The following is a 22,754-nucleotide window of genomic DNA, read 5'->3' as shown; positions in this document are numbered from 1 at the left end:
AATTCCCACTCACTATCTGTTTTACATATGATAATATATGTTTCCATGCTCCTGTCAATTCATCCCACTCTCTCCTTCCCCCCGCTGTGTCTACAAGTCTGTTCTCTATGTCTGCCTCTCCATTGCTGCCCTGCAAGTATGTTCATCAATAACATCTTTCTAGATTCCATATGCATGCGTTAATATTTTTTCATGTCTGGCACAAACCTGTGTGTGAATCCCAAAGCATTATAAAGATGGCTCCATCTAGTGTATGAAAGTATTATACAGCTAGAGGGGAAAAAAAAAAACCACAACAAAACCAACAGTTCCATTCTGGGGATCTCCTTTGGTACTTCATTATGAAATTAGATTAAAAAGTTAAACCCAAACAAAGATGGGCTGTAAGCTATACTTGTGCCCCAGGAGATAATGCAGGCCCAAGTGCCCTTCACAGTGTGAGAGGAGAGGTCGTAATGTGTCGAAGCATCAGCATCCAGCATGCCTGGCATTTTGTTCTAACAACCTTGCCTTTTCTTTTTCTGGACGGAGGTCTTGTTTACAGGCACTATCAACCACTGTGGCTTGTCCACTTCCACTGTGATACTCTCCGTCCTCCTTGGCCTGGCCCCGGGTTTTCCTGTATGGAATCCTATCTGCCAGTCATGTTCATTCTCCACAGTTAGGAAGCGATTAGGGCTAGGCCCATGTACTGTGATTTCAGAGCCCTACATGATTTTCTTTATCAGACTGGAATTCTTTGTAGCTGTTTGCTTCTCACTGCAGTAGAGTAGCCACTGTTTGTGGGCTGTGTTTGATCTGGTTTCCACGGAAGGGTTCTGGCACATTCTTCATGTCTCTTAATCAGGGTTCCCAAATTTGAGCCGTACTCATCCTAACTTCATGACCTTTGCCCCCTACATTCCATATGATGGCTTAAATAAATTAAAAACACATATTGAAAGGAAATGCTGTATTAAATGGCAATGACAGATGGATGCATGTGTAAAATAAATATAATGAAATTGGAAGAAAACAGTTCATTCCTTACTGGATGTGTTGTCAAGAAGGGTCTGAGTCTGAAATCTGAACTGTTTTTGTTACAAAGGGCAAGTATTGCAAGATTGAAGACATGTTAGCATCAAACAGACACTTTTCGTGGGATGAAAAGAAATTTGAAAGGGCCTTTCTCTCTGGGTAATTCCATGGTCATTTAATGTGGAGTCTTTGTGTCTCCATTTGAGATCATCCTGTATCCCACACGTTGAAAAACTTTGCTCACAATTTGCCATCTTTTCCAGAGGAGTTTGTCACGGTCCCCCAAAGTCCAAAGCCTGTCTCCCCGTCAAAAGCCTTTTTCAATAATTCTTTATTTTCTGAGCACTGCTATACTTCTCCTATTAACAAGAAGAAATTGTGCTGATATTCATATTTTCTCACTCTTTCCCAACTAGATTAAGTTAATTGAGGACAAGCAGTGTGTGTTTCTTTTCTGTTTCTAGTGAATGCCATTAATTTAACTCATGCTTGGTGTAAATATTCAGGGAAGCCTGCTTCATTTCCTGCTTGTGTTTTTTTAAAGGTAGAGCATAGTCAGAAGTGATCAGAAAATGCACCATGATCAATTCATTATTCCTTTAACCCACTGACAACTAGTTATTGGGTTCTTTCACTGGGTCTGGAATTGTGCCTGGTTAAAGAATGAAGAGGGAACTAAACAGAATGGGTTATTCCTTCTTGGAATTCAGACACCAGTGTAGGGTGTGGGGAACAGACAACTAAAGAGGCAACTCCAGTGCAAGGTTCTAATTTTAGAATTAGTTTGCTTTTGTGATTGTTGAGTGGCTCACAGAAACTTCGAGCAGAGAACCATAGTGAGAAGCATGTGGGCTCTGGAGTTTTCAAACCCTGAATTTGCAGTTCATCAACATCTTGATTCTGAGCAAGTTACTCACCTCACTCCCTTTCCCTCTGTTTCTTCATTTAAATAAACATGAGGTATGATATGCAAATAAAAGGCACAGTTATCAGTGTGATGATGTGATGAATTCTCTACCTTCTCTCTTCCCCTGTCTCTTTTTTTAAAAAAGAGGCAGAAACCATCTCATGATTTTTTCAGATTTTTCAAATTTTCTGCCTGGCCCACTAGGAAATGAAAACGCACTGATCCTTGATCCAGTATTAGAAAGCAAATGTTTTTGTTAATGGGAATGACATTGTAGATGGTACTTTAAGATGGTAAATTCATGCAATTTCCAAATTACCTATTTAAATTAATCAATGATTTGAGCATTCAGAGTTACTCCAAAACATTTCTGACTTCATAATCTAAGCGCCATGGTATATCATTAATGTAACTCAAGCATATTCAGTAGTGCTTGGGACAAGTAGGTGCTCAATAAAGACTTGTTGAATGAATGAGTTTTAATAAGAATTTTTTGATTTTTCTAGCTTTTATTCATGGTTTTGCCCATATGTATGTTTTTTCTTTGTTCTGAAATTTAAAAAATTTTATTATTGGAGTATAATTGCTTTGCAATGTTATATCCTTATTTTTAAAAAATGAACCAGTGTTACTTGATATGAGGAACTTATTAATAAACTTGATTGAAAGTGGTGGTGATTCTCTGCATCTCCATCCCAGCCTCATCTTTAATACCTGGCAGGTAATAAGTACTTGGTAAATGTCAAAGCAAGAATTAGATAGTTCTGATAGGCACTATTTTTTTTTTAAGGACATATAACTGAATTTTGTCAAGCAAAGATGTCTTTTTTCCTTTGTATCACTACATACCAGTATTACTTGAAATTGCACAGGCTATTAATTTAAAATATTGGTTATTTTAACATTTTACTATCAACATAAATATACACTTTGATTATAGGCAAGACTCCTGAGAGTGTAACTTAGATGCAGAATGCTATTGTGTATCAAGTTTATTGTGATTGATTAGATTTAATTAACATACAGGAAGGATTCCTGTGCAAATATTATTTTTCTCATTTCAAATCCTATTTGTTCAGCCTAACTGAAACAGGATGTCATTAGTGTAAGGGTAAGTATTGAGATGCTTTCGAAGTTTGGGAAATTTTAACTATTGACCTATGGAGATCTTTCTTTTGAACACAGAAGTTTGATTTGTTATGTTTTGCTTATTTAGGTAAGTTATTTCCTTCATGACTTACGAATATGTTTATAAAGTTAAAATACAAATTAAAAAAGTATTTGACACATTGTCAGAACTGAAGGTTTCCTGGGCTAGCAGTTTTGTCTGTAGCTAAGACAACCATTAAAAAGGCATCAATAGTTGTATACTATCAGAATAAGTTTCAGATCCCCATCAACATCTTAGTTTTTCGTTTTTCATTATGAATGAATATGCTATCCACAAATATCTCTGGAGCTTTTCTGAGCTTACATTTGTTTTCAGTCTGCACACCGTCTTCAAATACCATGTTTCAAAAGCATTTTCACTTTTGTCTCTTTTTATAAATAGTTTATTTACATTTGGCCAGTGCTGGGTCTCTTTTGCTGCATGGACTTTTCTCTAGTTGTGAAGAGGGGGGCTAGTCTTTGTTGCAGTGTGCAGGCTTCTCTTGTGGTGACTTATCTTGTTGTGCAGATCGGGCTCTAGGGCACATGGGCTCAGTACTTGCAGTTCCCGGGCTCTAGAGCACAGGCTCAGTAGTTGTGGGGTACAAGCTTAGTTGGCTTCGTGGCATGTGGGATCTTCCCAGTGCAGGGATTGAACCTGTATCTCCTACATTGGAAGGCGGATTCTTTACCACTGAACCACCAGGGGCGCCCTTTCACTTTTGCCTCTTAATAATAACTTTTATTTGTCCTACAAGTTGAAGTTCTTTGAGGCTCCAAGGACTCACTTCTCGTGACCTAGTGTTCTGAAAGTGGCCTTTTCCCTTGCATGATATTGATTGAGTGCAATTTTTTTTGCAGGCACTGTGCTAAGTACTTTTCATACCTCACTTTGTTTAGTCACATACCCTGCTAAATAGGTGATATAATAGAGATCTCCATTTTACAGATGCAGATTTCGAGACTCAGAAATGAAGTGAGTTGCCCAGGGTAGAGCTACGAGGTGAATGCAGTGCATGGGGTATGTGTGTGTCTACAGGCCACCAGCACACAATGCTGTCTCCAGCTGAAGGATGATGCTAAGTTTAGATCGTTAAGCAAGAGAGACTTGAGCAACTATTCGCGTATTTATGAAATAGTGGACCCCTCACAGGCTAAAGCCCCTGCCCTGGATTCTTACCACGCGTTGTACAGATGGAAGTTATCACACCTGGCACATTTTCATACCACCTTCCACCGCAGTGTTGTGATTGTCCATGAGAAAAATCTATCTCTGCCTTCAGTTCAGTTTTTATAATACAAATAGGAAACCTCCGTGAATGGAACACAAAGGCTAATTGGCAGAGTGCCTTTGTTTTCTCTGTCTTCATCGCTTTTCCAGTTCCACTTGAGCCATAAAGGATCAGGTGGTTCTTTCAGTTGCTGATGCCCTGAGTGAGAATCTGGGGAAGGGTGGACTCACCTGCCTCAGTAGCCAGGGCCTCAGCACAGAGGGTGTGTGGAGGCCACTTGTCAGAGCTGAATTTGTCTTGTTTTAACATATTTTAATATCTTGACTCTGGGAAGAAGAATGAAACTGATGTCTTTCATGATGACCACAGAGTCGCACCCTCCTGTTTCCATCCTCAACACCATTAGGATAGCAGAGACTCTATGGGCTTATTTGCTATTCAGTTTAATTACTTAAAAAAAAAAGAGTTACTACAGTGAAAGAGAAATCTGTATTTTTCTTTTTAAATAAGTTAGGAGTTCACCACTGAATTGAGAGGAAAACACTGTGATTTTAAAGTCCTGAAGTGAAAGATTTGACTTATTATAAAATCCTAGTGTGAATAACTTTGCACCCCTGCCTCCATGGCAACAGCCTTATCTTTTTCTATTTATTTACCTTGATAAGGAAAGTAATTGCATTTTTACTAAATTTCTTTTTTGAGAAAATGCCGTCAAAGCGGCATAATCTCCATCCGTGTTTCCTTCCTCAAGTTTGTGTTGCCTCACGAACTTGGCTTTTTTTGTGGATTATGTTCTGCTTATTGCAGAACCCCACTGCCATTGATAGACAGCAAAGAAACAGCCTCCGAATTGCCTTTAATGGAGTGCAAGTATTTCTTTTGAAGTGAACTCTAACAGATAATATCAGAGAGCTCAAGGTAAGGAACTAATCTCTTGTATTGATTATTTATGAAAGACCGACTGTTATTTCAAATATTTCTCCCTTCATTAATTGCTTAAAAATTTACTTCAACCAGCATTTGAAGTGCCTCTTTTTGTAGATTTTATTTGTATTCTCAGGACAGAGTTTTCTAAATAGTTTGGAAAAGCATTATTTTTTTCCCTCTAAATCTAAAGAGTTCTTTGGTAATGTCGACAGGAGCCTAGATTAAATTTACCTGGGGTCATCTTGGTCTTGTGTGCATTTTCCTTTTCACCCCTAAAGGGCTTCTTTGTGAGCTGGGTACAGTGAGCAGTCTTTCAGAAGATGCTGTCCCATCATTGTTATAGGGAGATTGTGTTCTTGGTAGTAGGAAAAAAAAAAAACAAAAACAGGATGAAAGAGATAAATGTGATTGAGTGGTACCGAGCACTTATTTCTGTAGATACATAGTCATTAAAAATTTCCCTCAGTCCTGCTGTGAGTGTTTTCAAATTAGAACTCCTAGGCTGCCAGTTCCTGTAGCTTTGTATCCTCGTACTTTATCCATGAAAATGAGTTGTGTTCAGCAACTGAAAGCTTCCAAATGAAAAGTACACAATTGTGAGCCCCACTACTGCCTTTTGACTTCCTAATTAATTAAATGCTGTCATCAAATTATATTTCGTAACTCCTTCCTTACCTGATCTTTTTTTGTCATTCTTCCATCTATTCATCTTTCCTTCCACTCATCCACTCATCCATTGTTCATTGAACAAAAGTTTTTTCAGCACTTATTATATACCAGACACTGAGAATGTAATACACAGGAAGGACCCTGCCCTCCAGGATAAAGGACAAACAAACAAACAAAACAAATGATTAGGAGTGGGATTAAGTGCTACAAAAAAAGAAGCATTTGCTGAGAGAGTAAGAAGCAGAAGTGGATGTTCCTTCTTTAGGTAGGATGGGGTCGGGGAGGAAGCCCTCCCTGGGGAAGAGGCCACAAAACCCATGAGACCTCATCTGAAGGGTGGAGAGGAACCCCTGAAACTGCCATTCTGTCCCCCACTCCTCACTCTTAACCATGGGCCTGTGTATGTGAGTTTGGAGTTTCCCTGGGGTGAGCCCCAGAGAAGCAGAAGCTCTCACATCTTCTTCTTTATCTTCCCCACAGCACTGAGAAACACCTCTCAAATGCTGGGCACATCAGCGAATATTTGAGTAGAAGGGCCTTTTGGTGACATCTGACTTTCCAAAATGTGAGCATGATGGCATGTGGGGAAAAGAGCCAGATGTGTTTGTTACTCTGGATGGAAGTTTTTGAATTTTGCAGCCACTTTCAGGATACTTGTTAATTACCTCATAATAAGACTTTCACTTAACATTCAAAGCATACCCATTGTATAATAATTCCAAGTGGACACTTTACAACATCAGACTATACAAGTAAAGACTTCTTATTTCAACAGATAAAGGGAACTTGAGGATCTTGGGTATTTTTCTGTCATTCTTGCAGAGATAATTTTCATAGAACATATTATATATAATTATGTATGTTGAAATATGGTATATAGTAGTGGTTCCGAGGCCTGACTTCATATTAGTCTTTTATGAGAATCTTTTTAAAAGATTGGAATTTGAAACAATGCTTTGGAAAGTCTCATTCAGTCATTTATTTGGGGGAAGATCATTGACATTTGTGTTTTTAAATGCTCCTGAGTTGATTTTAAAGGGATGGTGGGGGGAGAATGGTCCCTAGGTCTTTCTGATAGAAATGCAGGTTTGGTGAACCATTGGCTGGGATTATAATAAAACATTATGGGTAGATGCTTCCTAAATTGTATGTAGCAGGTAGTTCATGAGTCAGTATAGTGGATGGCATGTATTACGTCTTCAACTGTTGATTATTTTTAGGGTGATGAGAAGTGGTTTATTGAAAAAAGCAATAGCTATCAGAAAGAAAGATGTAAGACAATGATGTGCTTTGGGGAAAATAAAACATTTGATATCCAAATAAAATAAGAAGGATTCTAACTGTGTTAAAAGAGTGGTTCTACTTTTCTTCAGCTGAATTTTGGACAGGATAACAAGTAAAACCTCTTATCTCTTCTCTAACTCGTTCAACATAGTGATTGAGTTTTTCCTTCCCAAAAGATTGAGGCCCAAAGTTAGTAAAAAAAAAAATTGGCTGTCACTTGGATGTTTGATAGTTTTAAGTTCCATTTTTGTTACAGTTGTCTTTGGAAAAGGTCAGTGAGAATTCTGATGACTCTAGTTGATTTGCTGGAATTTGGGGCAAGGAGTAGCAGTTAAGATTTGAATTATATGGGAGTACAGGTAATATTTTTATTCTACACTCAGTGTTTCATGTTAAAAGTATTATTTTTCCTTTGTGTCTGTTACCAGTTCTTATTTTGTATTTAAATTTTAGGGTTTGTGTGTATATATACATTTATGTGTCTGTGTGTATGCATACATATACATTTTTATGTGTATATGCACTTAGGATATATATCTGAATAGTACAAATATGAACAAGAGAGTTGCTTACGCATTACAGATTAATTCATTGTCAATGTATTTATTGAACATCAATTGTGGATTGTTTATTCTACTAGGTTCTAGGGATACAATGGTAAACTGAACAGATATGGTTCCTGCCACTCAGAAGACATTTGTTAAATGATTGTGTGACTACTTGAGGGGCAGGATTGTGGAAATGTATGTAATGTTCCATGAATTTTATGGCTTTTGTCAGAGGTGTATGTCAAGCTTTATTCCATTTGCTGATAGGTATTTCATTGCTCTGTTCAGGGAGATTCCCCAAGAACATTCGCGTGACATAGGTATTTCTGAAGGTACCATGAATAAGTTGAACACACGCCCCTTGAAAGTAATTTTACTTAAACATTTATGTAAACGGTCAATGGATAGCCTCCTTGGGTTGGTGGATTGTCCAGGACAAAATATCAGGCGATGTCATTGGCAGAACCTGCCAGGGAAGAATTTGGCACCACGCAGTGTCCCTGTTGGAATGGCTGGAATTGATGCCATTGGTTTCATGATGAACATTTGAGAGCCTGCGGAGGGTACAAATTTTCCCTGTGTGTAAGCATGTAATAAATCAGGGTTTCATTTCAAAAACTTACCGGGAACCGTGTAACTTAATTCAGCCTCAAGTAGTGTCCAAGGTGGGAGAGAGTCCAGCTTGGTCTTTTAAAAAAAAATCACCACTTGAAGGTCCTGATATGGTAATTTCCTAACCTCTCTGTTTTCTTTGATATTCAAATTTCTCAATTCTCCCACTCTGTTGAATTTCTGTTGGTTCTGTAGGTTAGTCGGTGTGCATCCAGAATAGACAGTTTCAATCATAATCGTAAGAGCTACTTTTTTAATTGAGAGCTTAATATGTGTCGAAGAAGGAAGTCCCACTGTGGCTGGAGGGCAGAGAGCAAGGGTACAGCTTGCTTCCCTAAACTGTACCACACACATTACATATATTCATATATTATTCCCTTCAGTTTTAACAGTAATCTGTGGGATAGCCATTTATCATTTCCCCTTTCTCAGGTGAAGAAACTGGGGCATGGGAAGTTTAGCAAATTTGCACAAGGTCACAGAATTAGTAAGTGGTGGGATTTGAATCTGAAGAAGTTGACACCAAAACTTGTGTTCTTGATTTATATACTCTACTGTGCTAGAGGGAGGAAAAGCAAGGTGCGGAGTAGGTTAGTAAGGGGAATAGTGTAGCATCTTAGTCATCTGTTAACGCTAGAACTCAGTACAGTACCCGGTATGTAGAAAGTCCTCAGTAACTTGTTAATAATGAGCACGATTATTTTCATCAGGGATCTGATTTCCCCACCCCACCTACATTCCTTCTACATATTGGTCTTTAGCATTGCCAGTAATCTACCTGCTTTCATCCACTTCTCTCCACTCTTGTCCATTTTCCCCTCATCGCCTCCCCTCACCTCCATGAAGTAGCTAATCTTGTTGCTCCTCTGGGTGGTTCTCGATACAGCAGCCAGAGGGACCTTTCTAAAAACACAAATCTGAGCCTGCTTACAACTTCTCAATGGTTTCCTCTTCATCTTGGAAGAAAATCAGTGACTCTTCCCTTGTCTCCCAGGTCCTGATGGTCTGATTGTAGCCACTGCTTCAGTCTCATGGATACCCATGATTCCCCTTACTGTCTGACCTCCAGCCGCAGTGGAGCTTCCTTCTAACTCCCCACTTCAGGATTCTTGCACATGTTTTACCACTGTTCAGAAGACTCTTCTCCCATTCCCCGCTTCACACCCAGAATCCATAACTGCTAACCCCCACTCACATTGAAGCCCGGAGGTCCCTGCTTAAGGGAAGCCTTTCCTGACCCTTACATATTAAGCTTTCCCGGTTCCTTGTCACATTTATCACAAGTTACATTAAATACTTGGGTGATTATTTAAGATGTGTCCCATTAGACTTGAAGCTCCAAGACTTTGCACAGTGCCTGGGACGTAGAAGGTGTTCCATAAATATTCAACAAAAGAAAAAATGAACAAAGAATACAAAGGGCCAGGAACAGCTTGTCAGAGACTTCTGGCTGGATATTTCCCATTATTAAAGGGAAACTAAAGAAAGATCACTTCATCACATGAAATTCAAGTTTGAGTATGGCTTATAGAGATTGCGCTGTTTTCCACCCGTTTACTTTGAAGACAGTCTCAGGCACAGAGAAGTGAAGTAACTTGCCCAGGATACACAGCTAGTCCATATCAGATGTCTTTGTTCTGACCTTTGAATTGTGTGTAGGGAAGAACAGACATTTTCATAAATCTGCAGGACATCTTTGATGTGCTGAGTCTGTAGGAGCTGCATCAATATTTGATATTATTGACGCTGTCATGTCAGAATTTTAAAGTGTCTTTTGAGAGTATCTGTTATTATTGCAGTGAGTTCAGAGTTTAATTGGATGACAATTTAAGAATATGCAGAAGTATGGGCTAAAGATGTCCTAAAAGATACTGCCCACAGTAAGAAGCAGCTTGTGTCTGATTTTCACCAAGACTGAGCAAGGGATAGCACTCCTTATATTCTTGGGGTCTGAGGGTAAGGAATGTTGCCCAGATCTCGACCCTGTTAGCAGGAAAGCATGTTCGATGAGCAACCTCCAGTTCCAAAAATGCTTTTGCATGGATGCAAAGCAGCTAGAGCTGTGTGATGAGCTGCTGCCAGAGGTCTCCCCAGTTGAGACGGGACACAAGCTGTCCCACAGCCATCCTGGATTCTGTGGCTCTTTTCGGTGTTAGAAATTCACCAGGATGTAAAATTACCTCTGCCTTCATGTTCTCTAATAGCACATAGTCACTGCAGGCCCCCACCGGTACCCATACCTGTGCTCAAGAGGGCTAAGTGAGCATCCCAGGTGTCGCCTGGCCGCTGGCTTGGGTTTCCGGTGGTGCCTTGGTCCTTGTGAAGCCCCTGTTGCAGGGTGAGGCAGCAGTTTTTTGTCCTGCAGGTACAGTAGGTACTGGATTAAACAGGTCTGCTGTTGCAGACAGACACCGGGCACCGTTGTAGCACGAGCTGTGTTTGGATTGGAGTTTCCAGGGCCTTATCAGGAGCCACCCCTAGTGACACAGCCAGTGCCAGAACTAACTTTGACTTTCACTCTTCGCCAAGGGCTTGCAGAACACCTTAAAGGAAAAAAGATGGAGGCGCTTAGAGTTCAGATGTTCATGCCTTGTTCCTTTGAAAGCTTTTACCTGTAAGTGGAGTTTTATTCTGGATATAATCCTGGGACCACTTGGCAGGAGTTTTGTTTTTTTTATTTTTTTTTTTATTTTTTGTTTTTAAGGGGAGAACAGAGAAAGGGAAGGTTTTATCGGGAGTTAAAAATTCTGGGACTGTTACTCTGTGATGTGGCTTTAATCGGCTTCAGCTGTAACCTCTGGTAGGTGACTGTGACAAGGATAACAACTAATTTGTGGGGTGGGGGGATTGAAATGCTAGTCCATTAGCTCTGCTTTCTCATTTGAAATGGAATGTTGGTCTTAAATTAATCATGCCCCCAAAATGACTGCTCAAAAAATCACTGCTCTGAGTGGGAACAGAGCTTGATTTATGGTTACTGAGGTAGTCTGAAGCCGGGCTTTGCGATGACTAAAAAGGGTTTTTCTTCAGGAAAACGGGTGTGCTTAGTGACATTGGTCAGAATTGTCCCCTTGCAGACACTTTGGATTTTTTGCTTTCTCCTCTCCCCTCTACCCCACACTGTGGGGTAGTACACTTGCATTAATAAACATTGCATTTGCATTTCTTTATATTGATTTTTTTTTTTTTTTGTCTCTTTGAGAGGAAAAGAAAACATCCAAACATCAGAATTATCTATCTGGCACAGAAATGTAGAATGAGTTTGAAATTGGCACTTTCAAAGAAATACTAAGATGGAGAAATGCTAAATGGATCACAGCTTTCTCCTCTCCCCCCAACTGCCCCCCCCCCCCATTTCCTTCAATATTTACTTTCAGTGTTAGGTGATAAGATTTGAAAACAATACTAAAAGCCATGTCCCTAAGTGAATAGGCATTCAAGCAAATCAACTTAAGCAAAAGCCACCTCTGGAGCTTAATAATTATTTACTGAACGTTCCTGGGTCATGAGAGAGGTTCTGATTAAGTCAGAAAAGCATTATGTTCAGCAGCTTGTGAAGGTGTGTTTAAAGACGGCAAGAATAATGGAAAAATACTAAAAGTAGCAGAACTATTTTTAGAATCTGATTCTTAAAAAATAAAATTCCTGTAAATGTAATTGTGGTAAAATTCCTAATGTTCAGTGGATACATCTTTAAAAGACTTTATAATTATTTAAATTGTTTTCTAATGTCTTGTTCTATTTTTGCTGTATGGTTTGCTTTTATAGATTTTTAAAATTGTATATGTTATTAAAAGTTTAATTACTCATCTCTCTAAAATGATAGAACATTTTATGAACAGAGTATATACATAATTATGTATTTAAAATGTCATCAGGTTAGAAATGTTACAATTTTATCCTTTGTAAATCAGATAGTTGTCTGTGGTTCATATCACACAAGAATGTCCTCCATAACTTAATAATTTTTGAAATATTATTTTTAAGCAAATGAATGGATGTTATAAATGGATAAAGCATGCCATTTAACTTTAGGATAGTAATGATGTCATCCTTGAATTTATATCCAAAATAATGCTTAATTTCAACTACTTTTGCTTAATTGATTTCTTTGTTTTCTGGTTGACTAAAATACTGGCCATAGGACCATGCTTCCTTTATGAACTCTCAGAATGAAATTCTTAGCTCATATCTTTGACAAAACTTGTTCACTGAGCTGTTGCTCATTAACTTCTTCTTGCCTCTTCTTTTCGGGAGGGTACACTCTGTGAATTAATTGTTTCTTTTGTATTTTCCTCTAGGAAAGCAAAGAAACATTATAGCAGAAGGCAGCCTTGTAAGAATTTGGGTTCCTAGAAAATAACTTTTCAGTTTTCAATAGTTTCAAGTTATTAGAAAGCTCAGAGAGTACCAATTTGGGAATTCAAGCGCAGCACAAAAGAATCCATTGCCTAACATTTACTTACTGTCTGCAGGATGCGCTGACCACTGTCCTAAAAATCTTACTTGCATTAGCATATTCAGTTCTCATACTTGCTCTTTGACAAAAGTACTTTTCTCCTACCTCCATTTTGTAGATGACAAAACTCAGGTTTGGGCAGGTGAAAGATCCTGGCCACGTCTTATCGCTGAGAAACGATAGAGCTGGAATTTCAACAGAGGTATTCTGGGTACGTGGCTTCTGCTTTTCTCTTTTCCATTCTGTGGATTTTCATTTCAGATACTGACTGAATTGATGTTTCTTCCTGTGGCCTTTTAATTGTATTTCTCCAATGCTCAGATTTCTGAATTATCCAAACTGTACCTCCATTGTGCTTTTGAGTGGCTATGACTAATCCAGTGTCACAGTATTTGTCTATCAAATGGGTTTCCTTGTATCTGATTTACTATTGATTATAAGATGACTGTTTGGGGGAGAAGAAAGCTCTACTAAAAAAAAAAAAAAATATATATATATATATATATAAGATTTATTCTGACTTGAGAAACCTTAAAATATGGAGGAAAAGTTTGTCTTATAATTAAACTAATACAGTTGGTTTCTGGAACTGAGATTTTTGGGAAAAGACTGTTCTTTGTCACTGGGTGACTCAAGCAATGGTTTTACTAAAGGTCTTCCAGCATTAAGGTTCTAGTGTTACCTGATTTTAGGAGGTGGGTTATTTGTTAGGGTAGAGATACCAAATTTACTCTTTGGATAGATATTTATTTCATCCCACTATGTGCTAAATATTCTTTTAGGTGCTGGAGAATTTAGGTGCTGGTGAATAAAGCATAGAAATCTCTGCCCTCATAGAGCTAGCTCTATCTGGTCATGAGGGGCTAGGAACATTCCAGCTCTATCCTTAAGTCTGGGTCTCATCTTCATGGTCCAAAGTGGCTGCTACACTTGCAGCCATTACAACTAAATTCTAGGAGACATGATGGCAAAATGGGTATCTCTTTAGGAAGAATTTTTGAACAAACCATGTGATCTTTCTGCTGAAGTCTCACTAGCAAAACTCAGGCATGAAGCCAATCTACCCCCTGAAAAGGTAGGAAATGTGAGTGGCAGTGTACTGGCCAAAACAAGGGCAAAATAGAATGGATAGCTAGATTGTTTGAGTTGTAGCTCTTAGGCCAAAACATTGATTTTTTTTTTTTTTTAACAAATAACTGATATTTTCTAAAATGACACAAAAATGTACTATGGTTTAACAGAGCACATCCAACTGGATTAAACAGAAATGGAGATTGAGAGTCCCTTGTAAATCAATGTATCTGGTGCCCAGGGTTACAAGGCTTCAGGGATGGTTTGATCCAGATGCTCTTTGCCATCCACATGCTGGCTTCTTATGCACTCTTCCTTCTTTCTAGGCCTCAATTCCTTCTTTCAGTTCACATCACTGTTTCCTTTAGTTTGCCTTTCTTTCCATATAGTTTCAGGAAGTTCCAGATTTATATCCTACCATCTTTTCAAACCTTAGTATAAATAGAGGTCTTTTACCCCAGTAGTTCTAGTCAAAGGCATTGGGCTGCCTCTATTGGGTCATTTTAGAGTATAAGCCCATTCGATGGGTATGTTGATTGATCAAACCCACGTTGTGTTTCTAGGTCTGGAGTTAATAGCACCACCATAACCTGCCTCATGAATGGAAAATGAGGGGGCTGGTTTTTCAGGATGGAATTAGGGTACTTTCTCAAAGAAATGAGGCAGTATGGTGAGCCAGCATAAGTAATATGTGACCGCCATAAATCATTACCACTATTTGTAAGACTGGCTTTTAGACCATGACAAGTGCATATACTCACTGCTCCTGAGATCATAATTGGTACTTTTGTTTTGATTTTCAAACAGTTTTGCAAACTTTGCATCTGGGTTGATATGTCTTAGACGTGTAGTAATTGCTAAGTGATGGCAGTCTGAGGCTTTTGAATCTTCTCTCACCTGTTGTATTGCTATCTTGACACATGGACAGAGCATACCTGTGACTGGGGCGATTGTTCAAGTAGAGATAGAAGGCTTTTCAGTCTTTAAAAATATCCTTCCAGTTACTTCACACTCATGTCTGAATTCTCTCATTAGATTGTCGTGGTGGTTTGATGGTTTAGTCACTAAGTTGTGTCTGACTCTTGTGACTCCATGGACCATAGCCTTCTAGGCTCTTCTCTGTCCATGTAATTTTCCAGGCAAGAGTACTGGAGTGGGTTGCATTTCCTTCCCTAGGGAATCTTCCCAACCTAGGGATAGAAAATGGGTTTCCTGCGTTGCAGGCAGATTCTTTACCAACTATAGTTTTGGATAAAAGTTCGTTCCTTTTAAATTGCTCTAAGTGGGATATATTGTTATGCCATATCAATTACTTATACCTTATAAGGAATGGCTTTTTCAGAGTCTTTTAAAATATGGCATCTAGATGTGAATGAGGTTCCACGGTTGGACAGTGTAGACAGGAATTCTAGAGTGTGATCTAGTGAAATGCAGCTTGATAGGAAAGATAGGATTGAGCGTGGGGCCATCTACTTTATCTGCATTATGACCTTTTGATAGGCTGCCAGAAATAATTTCTTAGAAAGGAATTGAGAGTGGAGTGTGGAAAGCCATGGTGGCGTCTGTGGGAAACGGAGGACAGTCATGGCCTTAAAAGGAGGAAATGGTACCCTCATATCCTTGTTTGAAAATAGCTTTCAGTAACAGATACTCCTTGGTTGGAGTGTATAGAAGTACGAATATCTATTTGGGAGGGGTGCATATAATCAACTTAAAAAAAAATCTGATGGTGAATATTGCCTGGAAGAACACTGGGCTAATATTATAGAGGTCTCAAACATTTTGGGTCATATCTCCTAAAGTAAGTTTTTTAAAGCTGGCTCTCTCAACATATTTTAGTTTACTTATAAATTTCATACATGTGTCACTATACTGATGCTATATTATAATATGTGTGTGTTCGTTGCTTAGTTTTGTCTGACTCTTTGCAACCCCACGGACTATAGCCCGGCAGGCTCCTCTGTCCATGGGATTCTCCAGGCAAGAATATTGGAGTGAGTAGCCTTTCCCTTCTCCAGGGGATCTTCTGACCAGGGATCAAACCTGGGCAGATTCTTTATCGTCTAAGCCACCAGGGAAGCCCAATATTATAATATACAACATGTATAAAAATAGAAAATAACAGTGATGGGTAAATTTTATATAAATTTCAATCTTTTCTTCCTGTACTCCAGGGAATCTTTTTTTGTACCCTCTTTTGAAGAATGTTGATATATTAGTTTTGTCTTCTTATGTTTCTTTGAAAAATACAGATATAAGTCTTATTATGCTTCTTTTTGATTTTGATCTCATCAGTTATTGAAGTTACTCTTACTGGTGCCTGTCGAAGGTCCAGCTTAAAGAGCATTAATCCTAAATAGATTCAGAGAGACTACAATTCTTTCAAACTAATTGGATTCCAGGTGTTGAAAAGTGACGATTTTGGATTTTTAACGTGCATATTTTTAACTTGGCAATTCTTGCTTTTTTAGAACACTTTCCTCCTTATGCACAACAAAGAGTAAAGAACTCCAGAGGATGGGCGTGCGGTCCTCTCTGGACACCAAGCTGGCCTCATGTCCAGCAGAACAGGGCCCTTGGAAGACCTTCAGATATTTGTTGAAGGAAAGAAGAGGAGAAAGACAAGCTGCACTTCGCAAGCCTTTTTATTTCCTCTGTGCCAGAAACCTGTAGCATTTATTGTCTGAACTGATAGTGTTACCAGGAAAAGCTGGACGTTTGGCATGTTTTCTTTTTTTTTTTTCTTGACCACTGCAACCAAGGTTGTTGATGGCTGAAGTCCACAAGATTTCCACTTTTGAAGCCAAAGTGTGAAATCTGGTACTTTCACATTTACATGAGTTATACTCTCACTTATTTTAAGTGATGTTTGTCATATATATCATATATCAGATACACCATATATTTCTTATATTTATGTGTGTGTATATATATATATATATCATATAGACAAGTAACAATATATATTCTTATTGGTACTTGCTTCTACCATACATGATGAAAAAGTCATCTCTACGCTTATAGAGCAGTGACTTTGGAAAGAAGGGAAAGGTTAAAATAATGGAAATAGCTGATCCTTTGAAAACATTAAATACTAGGACTTTCCTGGTTGATCTAGTGGCTAGGACTCTGTACTTCCGGTGCAGGGGCCCAGGTTTGATCCCTGGTCAGGGAAGTAGATCCCATGTGCCACAACTAAAGAGCCAGTACAGCCAAATAAATAAAATAAATATTAAAATGTTAGATATCCATACTGCCATTTAAAAAGATATATCTGTTTACTGACTCTTATTTTGGTAATTTATGCACTTGGACTTACTTTCTTAAGACTCTTAAAAATCTCTTTTTGCTGACAGAACAGCAGTTTTGTAGGTTTGGCCTGTAGGTTCTTATGTACTTTTCCTTAGAATAGTTATGTTGTAACCATAATGATCCATTGGCAGTATCTGCAGAGATTTTTTGTCTAGTTGGTTTTATAGCCCATTTGGCAAGAGTGGGTGGTCCTTACCATTTCATTCCGTTCAACATGTTGGGTTCAGCATCAGAAGGACTCTTCAGAGCTCTTGGAGTTATCAGAGGCCGGGAATGGAATGTGCATTTCCTCAGACATGGAAGAAAGTGTTCTGGTCTAAGAATCAAAGATGTGAGTTCATCTCCCAGCACTCCTACCAAACAAATGGATGATCTTGGGTGTCCAAGTTTCCAAAGCTGGCATCAGAATCAGCAGCGTAGTTTTTGTAGATATACTGATTCCTGGGCTTTACCTAACCTGAAGTCAGAATTTCTTGGGATGGAGCCCGGGCATTTTGACTTTAGGCAGGGTCCTTAGCTGATCCTGTGGCAGCCAGCCTTCTGCATTTGGAAACCCTAGTAGCTTAACCTATTTCTGACATAGCTTTCTTACCTGTGCATGAGGTTAATTATCATGCCTTCCTGTGTCTTCACTGTCTGTGTGAACATCAGCCACTGTGCTTTCTTGGACGTAATTACATTGTATCCAGTGCAGGCAGATGCTAGGCTTTGAGCTCTATCAACTGAAAGATTATAATGAAGATTCCTTTTTCCTGGAGAAAAATTCTAGGAGTTTTACTTTATATCTTGTGAGTGAACTGCAGGATAGATTATCTTCTCTCCACCCCTTCAAACTTTGTCAAATTCTCTGAATCAAAAAGAGATTGCCTAAACCTTAAAAAGCAGATAAGCTATGGTCCAAGCTTGCATACAGGCTTATAAAATTCACTTTCTTGCATAAAAAAGAAGTAGCTTGTTCATGGTTTCATGTTTTCTGACTACTACTTTTTTAACTCTGTTCTAGTTTATCTGAATTGTGTTTTGGTTATTGTGCTAAGCTTTTTACCTCTATTACAAATTTTAATCCTCCTCATGATGCCAAGAGGCAAATGTATTAAACAATCTATAAATAAAGAAGGCAAAAGGCAATGGCACCCCACTCCAGTACTCTTGCCTAGAAAATCCCGTGGACGGAGGAGCCTGGTAGGCTGCAGTCCATGGGGTCGCGAAGAGTCGGACACGACTGAGCGACTTCACTTTTACTTTTCACTTTCATGCATTGGGGAAGGAAATGGCAACCCACTCCAGTGTTCTTGCCTGGAGAATCCCAGGGACAGGGGAGCCTGGTGGGTTGCCATCTGTGGGGTCGCACAGTCGGACACGACTGAAGTGACTTAGCAGCAGCATGATGCCAAGAGGCAAATGTATTAAACAATCTATAAATAAAACCAAAGCTCAAAGAGATTGACTGACTTGGCCATGGTCACAGGTTAGTAAAGGCCAGGACTGTATTCTGCCTGTGGAATTGATGAGAGGTAAGGCAAGGGAAAGTTCATCAGCTCCTTGAGCCTAGAAGCTAAGTTGCAGCTTACAGCCAGATTCACGTCTTGGATGATTGTGATATGGAGACCAAAGACTGATTCCTAAGGTCTGGTGAAGGGGTATTGGCATCACTGTGAAAGGTGAGGATTGGTCAGGCAAGTGTTGTTTGGATGGCGAGATACTGGAGTTTATGAGATTTCTGATATATTTAAGTCGCTGATGAAGGCAGAGGAATTAACTCTTTGAATTTAGGAATATACCAGTGATTCACAGAGCACATGTCCAAATGTCTCTTTACCATTGCAGAGAAGGGTCAGGCTTTGAAGGTTAAAAATGTAAATTTAGCCATCAAGTTAGGAACTCAGGTCACGTTTCTGGCTACTTATCTAAGTGTCCATATTCTAGCTGGCGTGTTATCACTGTAACTTAGCTGGGATTCGCTCACTCAGTCATTGTTGTTCGTTTAGGAGGTGGGTTTTGGAGAGGTTCAGAGAGGTTGAGTGGCTTGTTAAAGATCAGATTGCTCAGCAGCGACTGAACTAGAAGTTGTGTCCCATTGATGGCCATACTCCTGAGTCACCACTGAGCAATTCCCAGTTTTCAGGGAAGTTGCCTGGTCTTAGTGATGTGGGTAAGTGCCAATTAAGGCATTTGCCTCCCCTTCAGTTGGCTTTCAAAGGGTGACTTCTTGTGGTGAAATATATACCTTCCCACATGGAACTAGATAAGAGTCCAATAATCTAGATAACTGACTTAATTTTAAGGCATCTTAAAAAAAAATTACACGACCCTGCCTTTTAAACTCATTGAGATTAGAAACCAGGTATTCCCAGCACCTGGCACAGGGGAAACCCTCAATAGCCATTTGTTGAATAAATGACCTTTAAATAATCTGATTAAAAGGAATCAGACTGATGAAATTAGGATTACCTAATGCACATTGAGGTTCATGGGCCCTGGATGAGTTCGGTCAGCTATTAAAACTAAATACATTGAGACAACTCTTACTAGTAGTAGTTGAAGCATCACGTCCTCATTTTAAAAATAAGCTTTTGGCTACCTGTAATATTCTCACATAAAACTTGACTTTGAGTTTAAAACTTGCTCATGTGACCTGCTAACATTTTGATGTGTAGGTATTTTTGTCAATAGGGTGATAATTGCAGATTCAGTTATTTCTAAGAGGAAGTAAAGTTTAAAAGATCGAGGAAAGCTGACAGTCTGAGAGTCATCTTTAACATGGAAATATCCAGTAGGGTACGTGTGCAGTGAAGTAACTATTTTTCCTTTCTTTTCTTTGAGAAGACTTATTCAAATGTCAATTAGCTGAACCTTGCTAGATTTTTTTGTGTGTGGGGTTTTAATTTATTTATGTGGGTCTACCATATAAATATGTAATTTTTTTCCTAATAGGATATTTCAGTAAATGTTTTAAATGATACTGTTGTTGACTTGAAAGTCTGCAGCCTTAGAGGTTGATGACTAGTAATTTTAACTTAAGATGTCTCAAGAATGCTTTACTGTTAATTGAAAGGATTTTTTTTTCCCCTGGTATCACAGCCAATGGCTTGTCTTGAGCAGCTAATTAGTGCGATTTTTCCACAGCTGCATTTGCCAAGGCACAAAGGTTTGCTCCTGTTTTTATCAAAAGGATCAGTCTCTCTGGGAATGTTTTAACCTGACAGGCTTTGAATAGCAAGACCATCTATTTATTTATTTATTTTTAAATAGCCTTCTTTTCTGGGTTTAGGAAAGTACGTTTGAGCTCTGAACACATACTCAAAAGTGGGAAAATGCATTTTCTTTTGGTGTTCTTTTAGCAGAACCTGAGCAGGTGAATGGAGTGTTTTTGAGAAATGATGGGGTATTTTTATGGTGTAGATGAATGCATGATTTGAAAGTAATAAACCGGGTATTAGCATTGTTCAGTCTTTGTGTATCTGTAGGAAACTATAAAGGAAAGAGGGTCTAAGTCTTCTGGGATGCTGAAGACTTCCAAGAGAACCAGTGGATACAAGTCAGCACTTCCCTATCCTGTTGTCAAAATGCTGTCTAGGATGGATCTAGTCTCTTCCAGCCAAACTGTGACTTTGATCACTCAACTCACTTCTTCATGCTTATAAGTTAATTCATGTTCCTTCTGTTTTCAAATTAGTGGCATATATCCTGCCACTGAAAAAAATATGGTGACATTATGGTTTATAGGGGGAAAAGTAAAAAGTAAGAAATTTATCTATAATCCCACTCCCACTTTGGCAGCTCTCATCCTTTTGCTGGTCATGTGTATATTTGTGTGCATACATACACTCTACTTATTCTAGATTAGAATGGACATCCACTTTTGATTCTACTTTTTAATTTGTCTTAGGACATGGATTTTGCACTTTGCTGTGTGCTGAGCACTTTTTTTTTTAAAAAGGTATATTATCAAATCTATATGTATCATAATTTACTTTTTTTGTTGTTTAGCTACACTATGTGGCATTGGAGATCTTAGTTCTCCAACCAGGGATCAAACTCGTGTACCCTGCATTGGGAGTGCAGAATCTTAACCACCGGACCACCAGGAAAGTCCATAACTTTTTTTTTTTTTTTAACCTGTTTTATGCTTAAATCTTTTGAATGGTTTTATTTATTTCCTCAACTTTACTGAGGTATAATTAACAAAATTATTTAAGGTATATAATGTGATGATTTTTTACATGTATACATTGTGAAACACATTAATCACCTCACATGGTTACTTACATATTTTTGCGTGTGATGAGAACACTTAAGATCTGCTGTCTCAGAAATTTCAAGTGTACGATGCAGTATTGTTGATTATAGTTAACATGCTGTGCTTTAGATCCTCAGAACTTACTCATCTTGTAACTAAAAGTTTGTATTATTTAACCCACATCTCCCCTCATAATTTACATAATCATGCCTATGTCAGGGGACAGAATACTGTGCAATTTGTCAACAGCTTTGTAATGTCAGGTTTTCCACATTTTGAATTATTTTCCTAAGAAAGTTATCCATCAGTGAAATTTCTAAATCAATTGATAATATTGTCAACTTGATGACCGATAATATTAGATAATATTGATATTGATAATATTAGAGGATTGTAGTATTATCTTCCAGCAATAGCTCAGGGTTGCATTATCTTTGTACTTTTTCTTGTAGTAAACATTTTTTTAAGTTTAATCATACCTTTCTAATAGCAGGATTTCCTAAGTTTAATATATTGTATAGTTTTAATTCACAACCATAAGTATATCTCTATACCATTTTTTATGGCTCTATATTAACAGCATTATTTTATATGAACTTATCAGTCTATTGAAGCAGGTTTCTGTGCTGGGTAATGAGTTAAATGCTAGTATAATTTTTTATTATATAGTTTTCTGGAACTCTGTGAAGGTGAAATGCAAACATTTCTTTATTCTTTAGTACTTTTTTTTTTTTTTTTACCTGAAGAATTTGAAGATTTTTATCTTTAAGGGGTTTATAAGGCTGGTCAATAATTTAAAGGCTCTATTTTGCCTTTGTTAGAAGATAAGGATGATATTGGGATTTATATTCAAGGAAAGAAGCTCAAAGGTATAGATACTTCTCTGGAAGAATAACTTTGACGTGAATATAAATACTTCCTAAATATTACTCTTTTTTCTGTTTCCAGGTGCTAATTAAGGTTTTATATTCTTTGCCCTAAACTGTTGTTGTTTTTTTTTTTAAGAAAATGATATTACCAGAAACAAAATTTCTAGATAATAGTAATTGCAACAACAAACATTTATTGAGGCAGTACTGCATAGCACTCATTGTATTAAGGGATTTTTGTGCATTATTTCATTCATTATTTTGTTTAATCCTCACAAAATTCCTAAGAGGTAGGGGTTTCGAGTATAAATGATGCAAAAGATATTTAAAAAGCATCTCCCATTTTGATAAGTGGGTAAGTAAGTTAAAATATTGTTATTCCTCTTTTTCAGACATGGTAACTAAGGCAGAGAGAGGTTTATTTACTTGTTGATGTCGTAGAGCTAGCAAGATAAACA

The 22,754-nt window shown here is 38.2% G+C and overlaps 1 protein-coding gene across 7 annotated transcripts in view; it reads left to right on the top strand.

Annotated features, from left to right (window-relative positions):
- MITF (melanocyte inducing transcription factor) overlaps window positions 1-22,754 on the top strand; it is a 228,601-nt gene that overhangs the window by 111,924 nt on the left and 93,923 nt on the right. The window contains exon 1 of one of the 7 annotated variants that reach the window (XM_005890971.3): window positions 10,836-10,959. The exons of 5 other annotated variants lie outside the window; for them this stretch is intronic. In XM_005890971.3, the coding sequence (XP_005891033.2) occupies window positions 10,904-10,959 (56 nt within the window). In that variant the 5' untranslated portion in view covers window positions 10,836-10,903. Of the gene's footprint in view, window positions 1-10,835; window positions 10,960-12,926; window positions 13,016-22,754 lie in introns of those variants that run through there. One more of the 7 variants, XM_070360460.1, reaches the window with a different exon arrangement.

The sequence above is a fragment of the Bos mutus genome, chromosome 22 (genome assembly GCF_027580195.1).
Source record: "Bos mutus isolate GX-2022 chromosome 22, NWIPB_WYAK_1.1, whole genome shotgun sequence".
NCBI classification, from domain to species: Eukaryota; Metazoa; Chordata; class Mammalia; order Artiodactyla; family Bovidae; genus Bos; species Bos mutus.
This window is presented reverse-complemented; position numbering and strand designations above follow the sequence as displayed.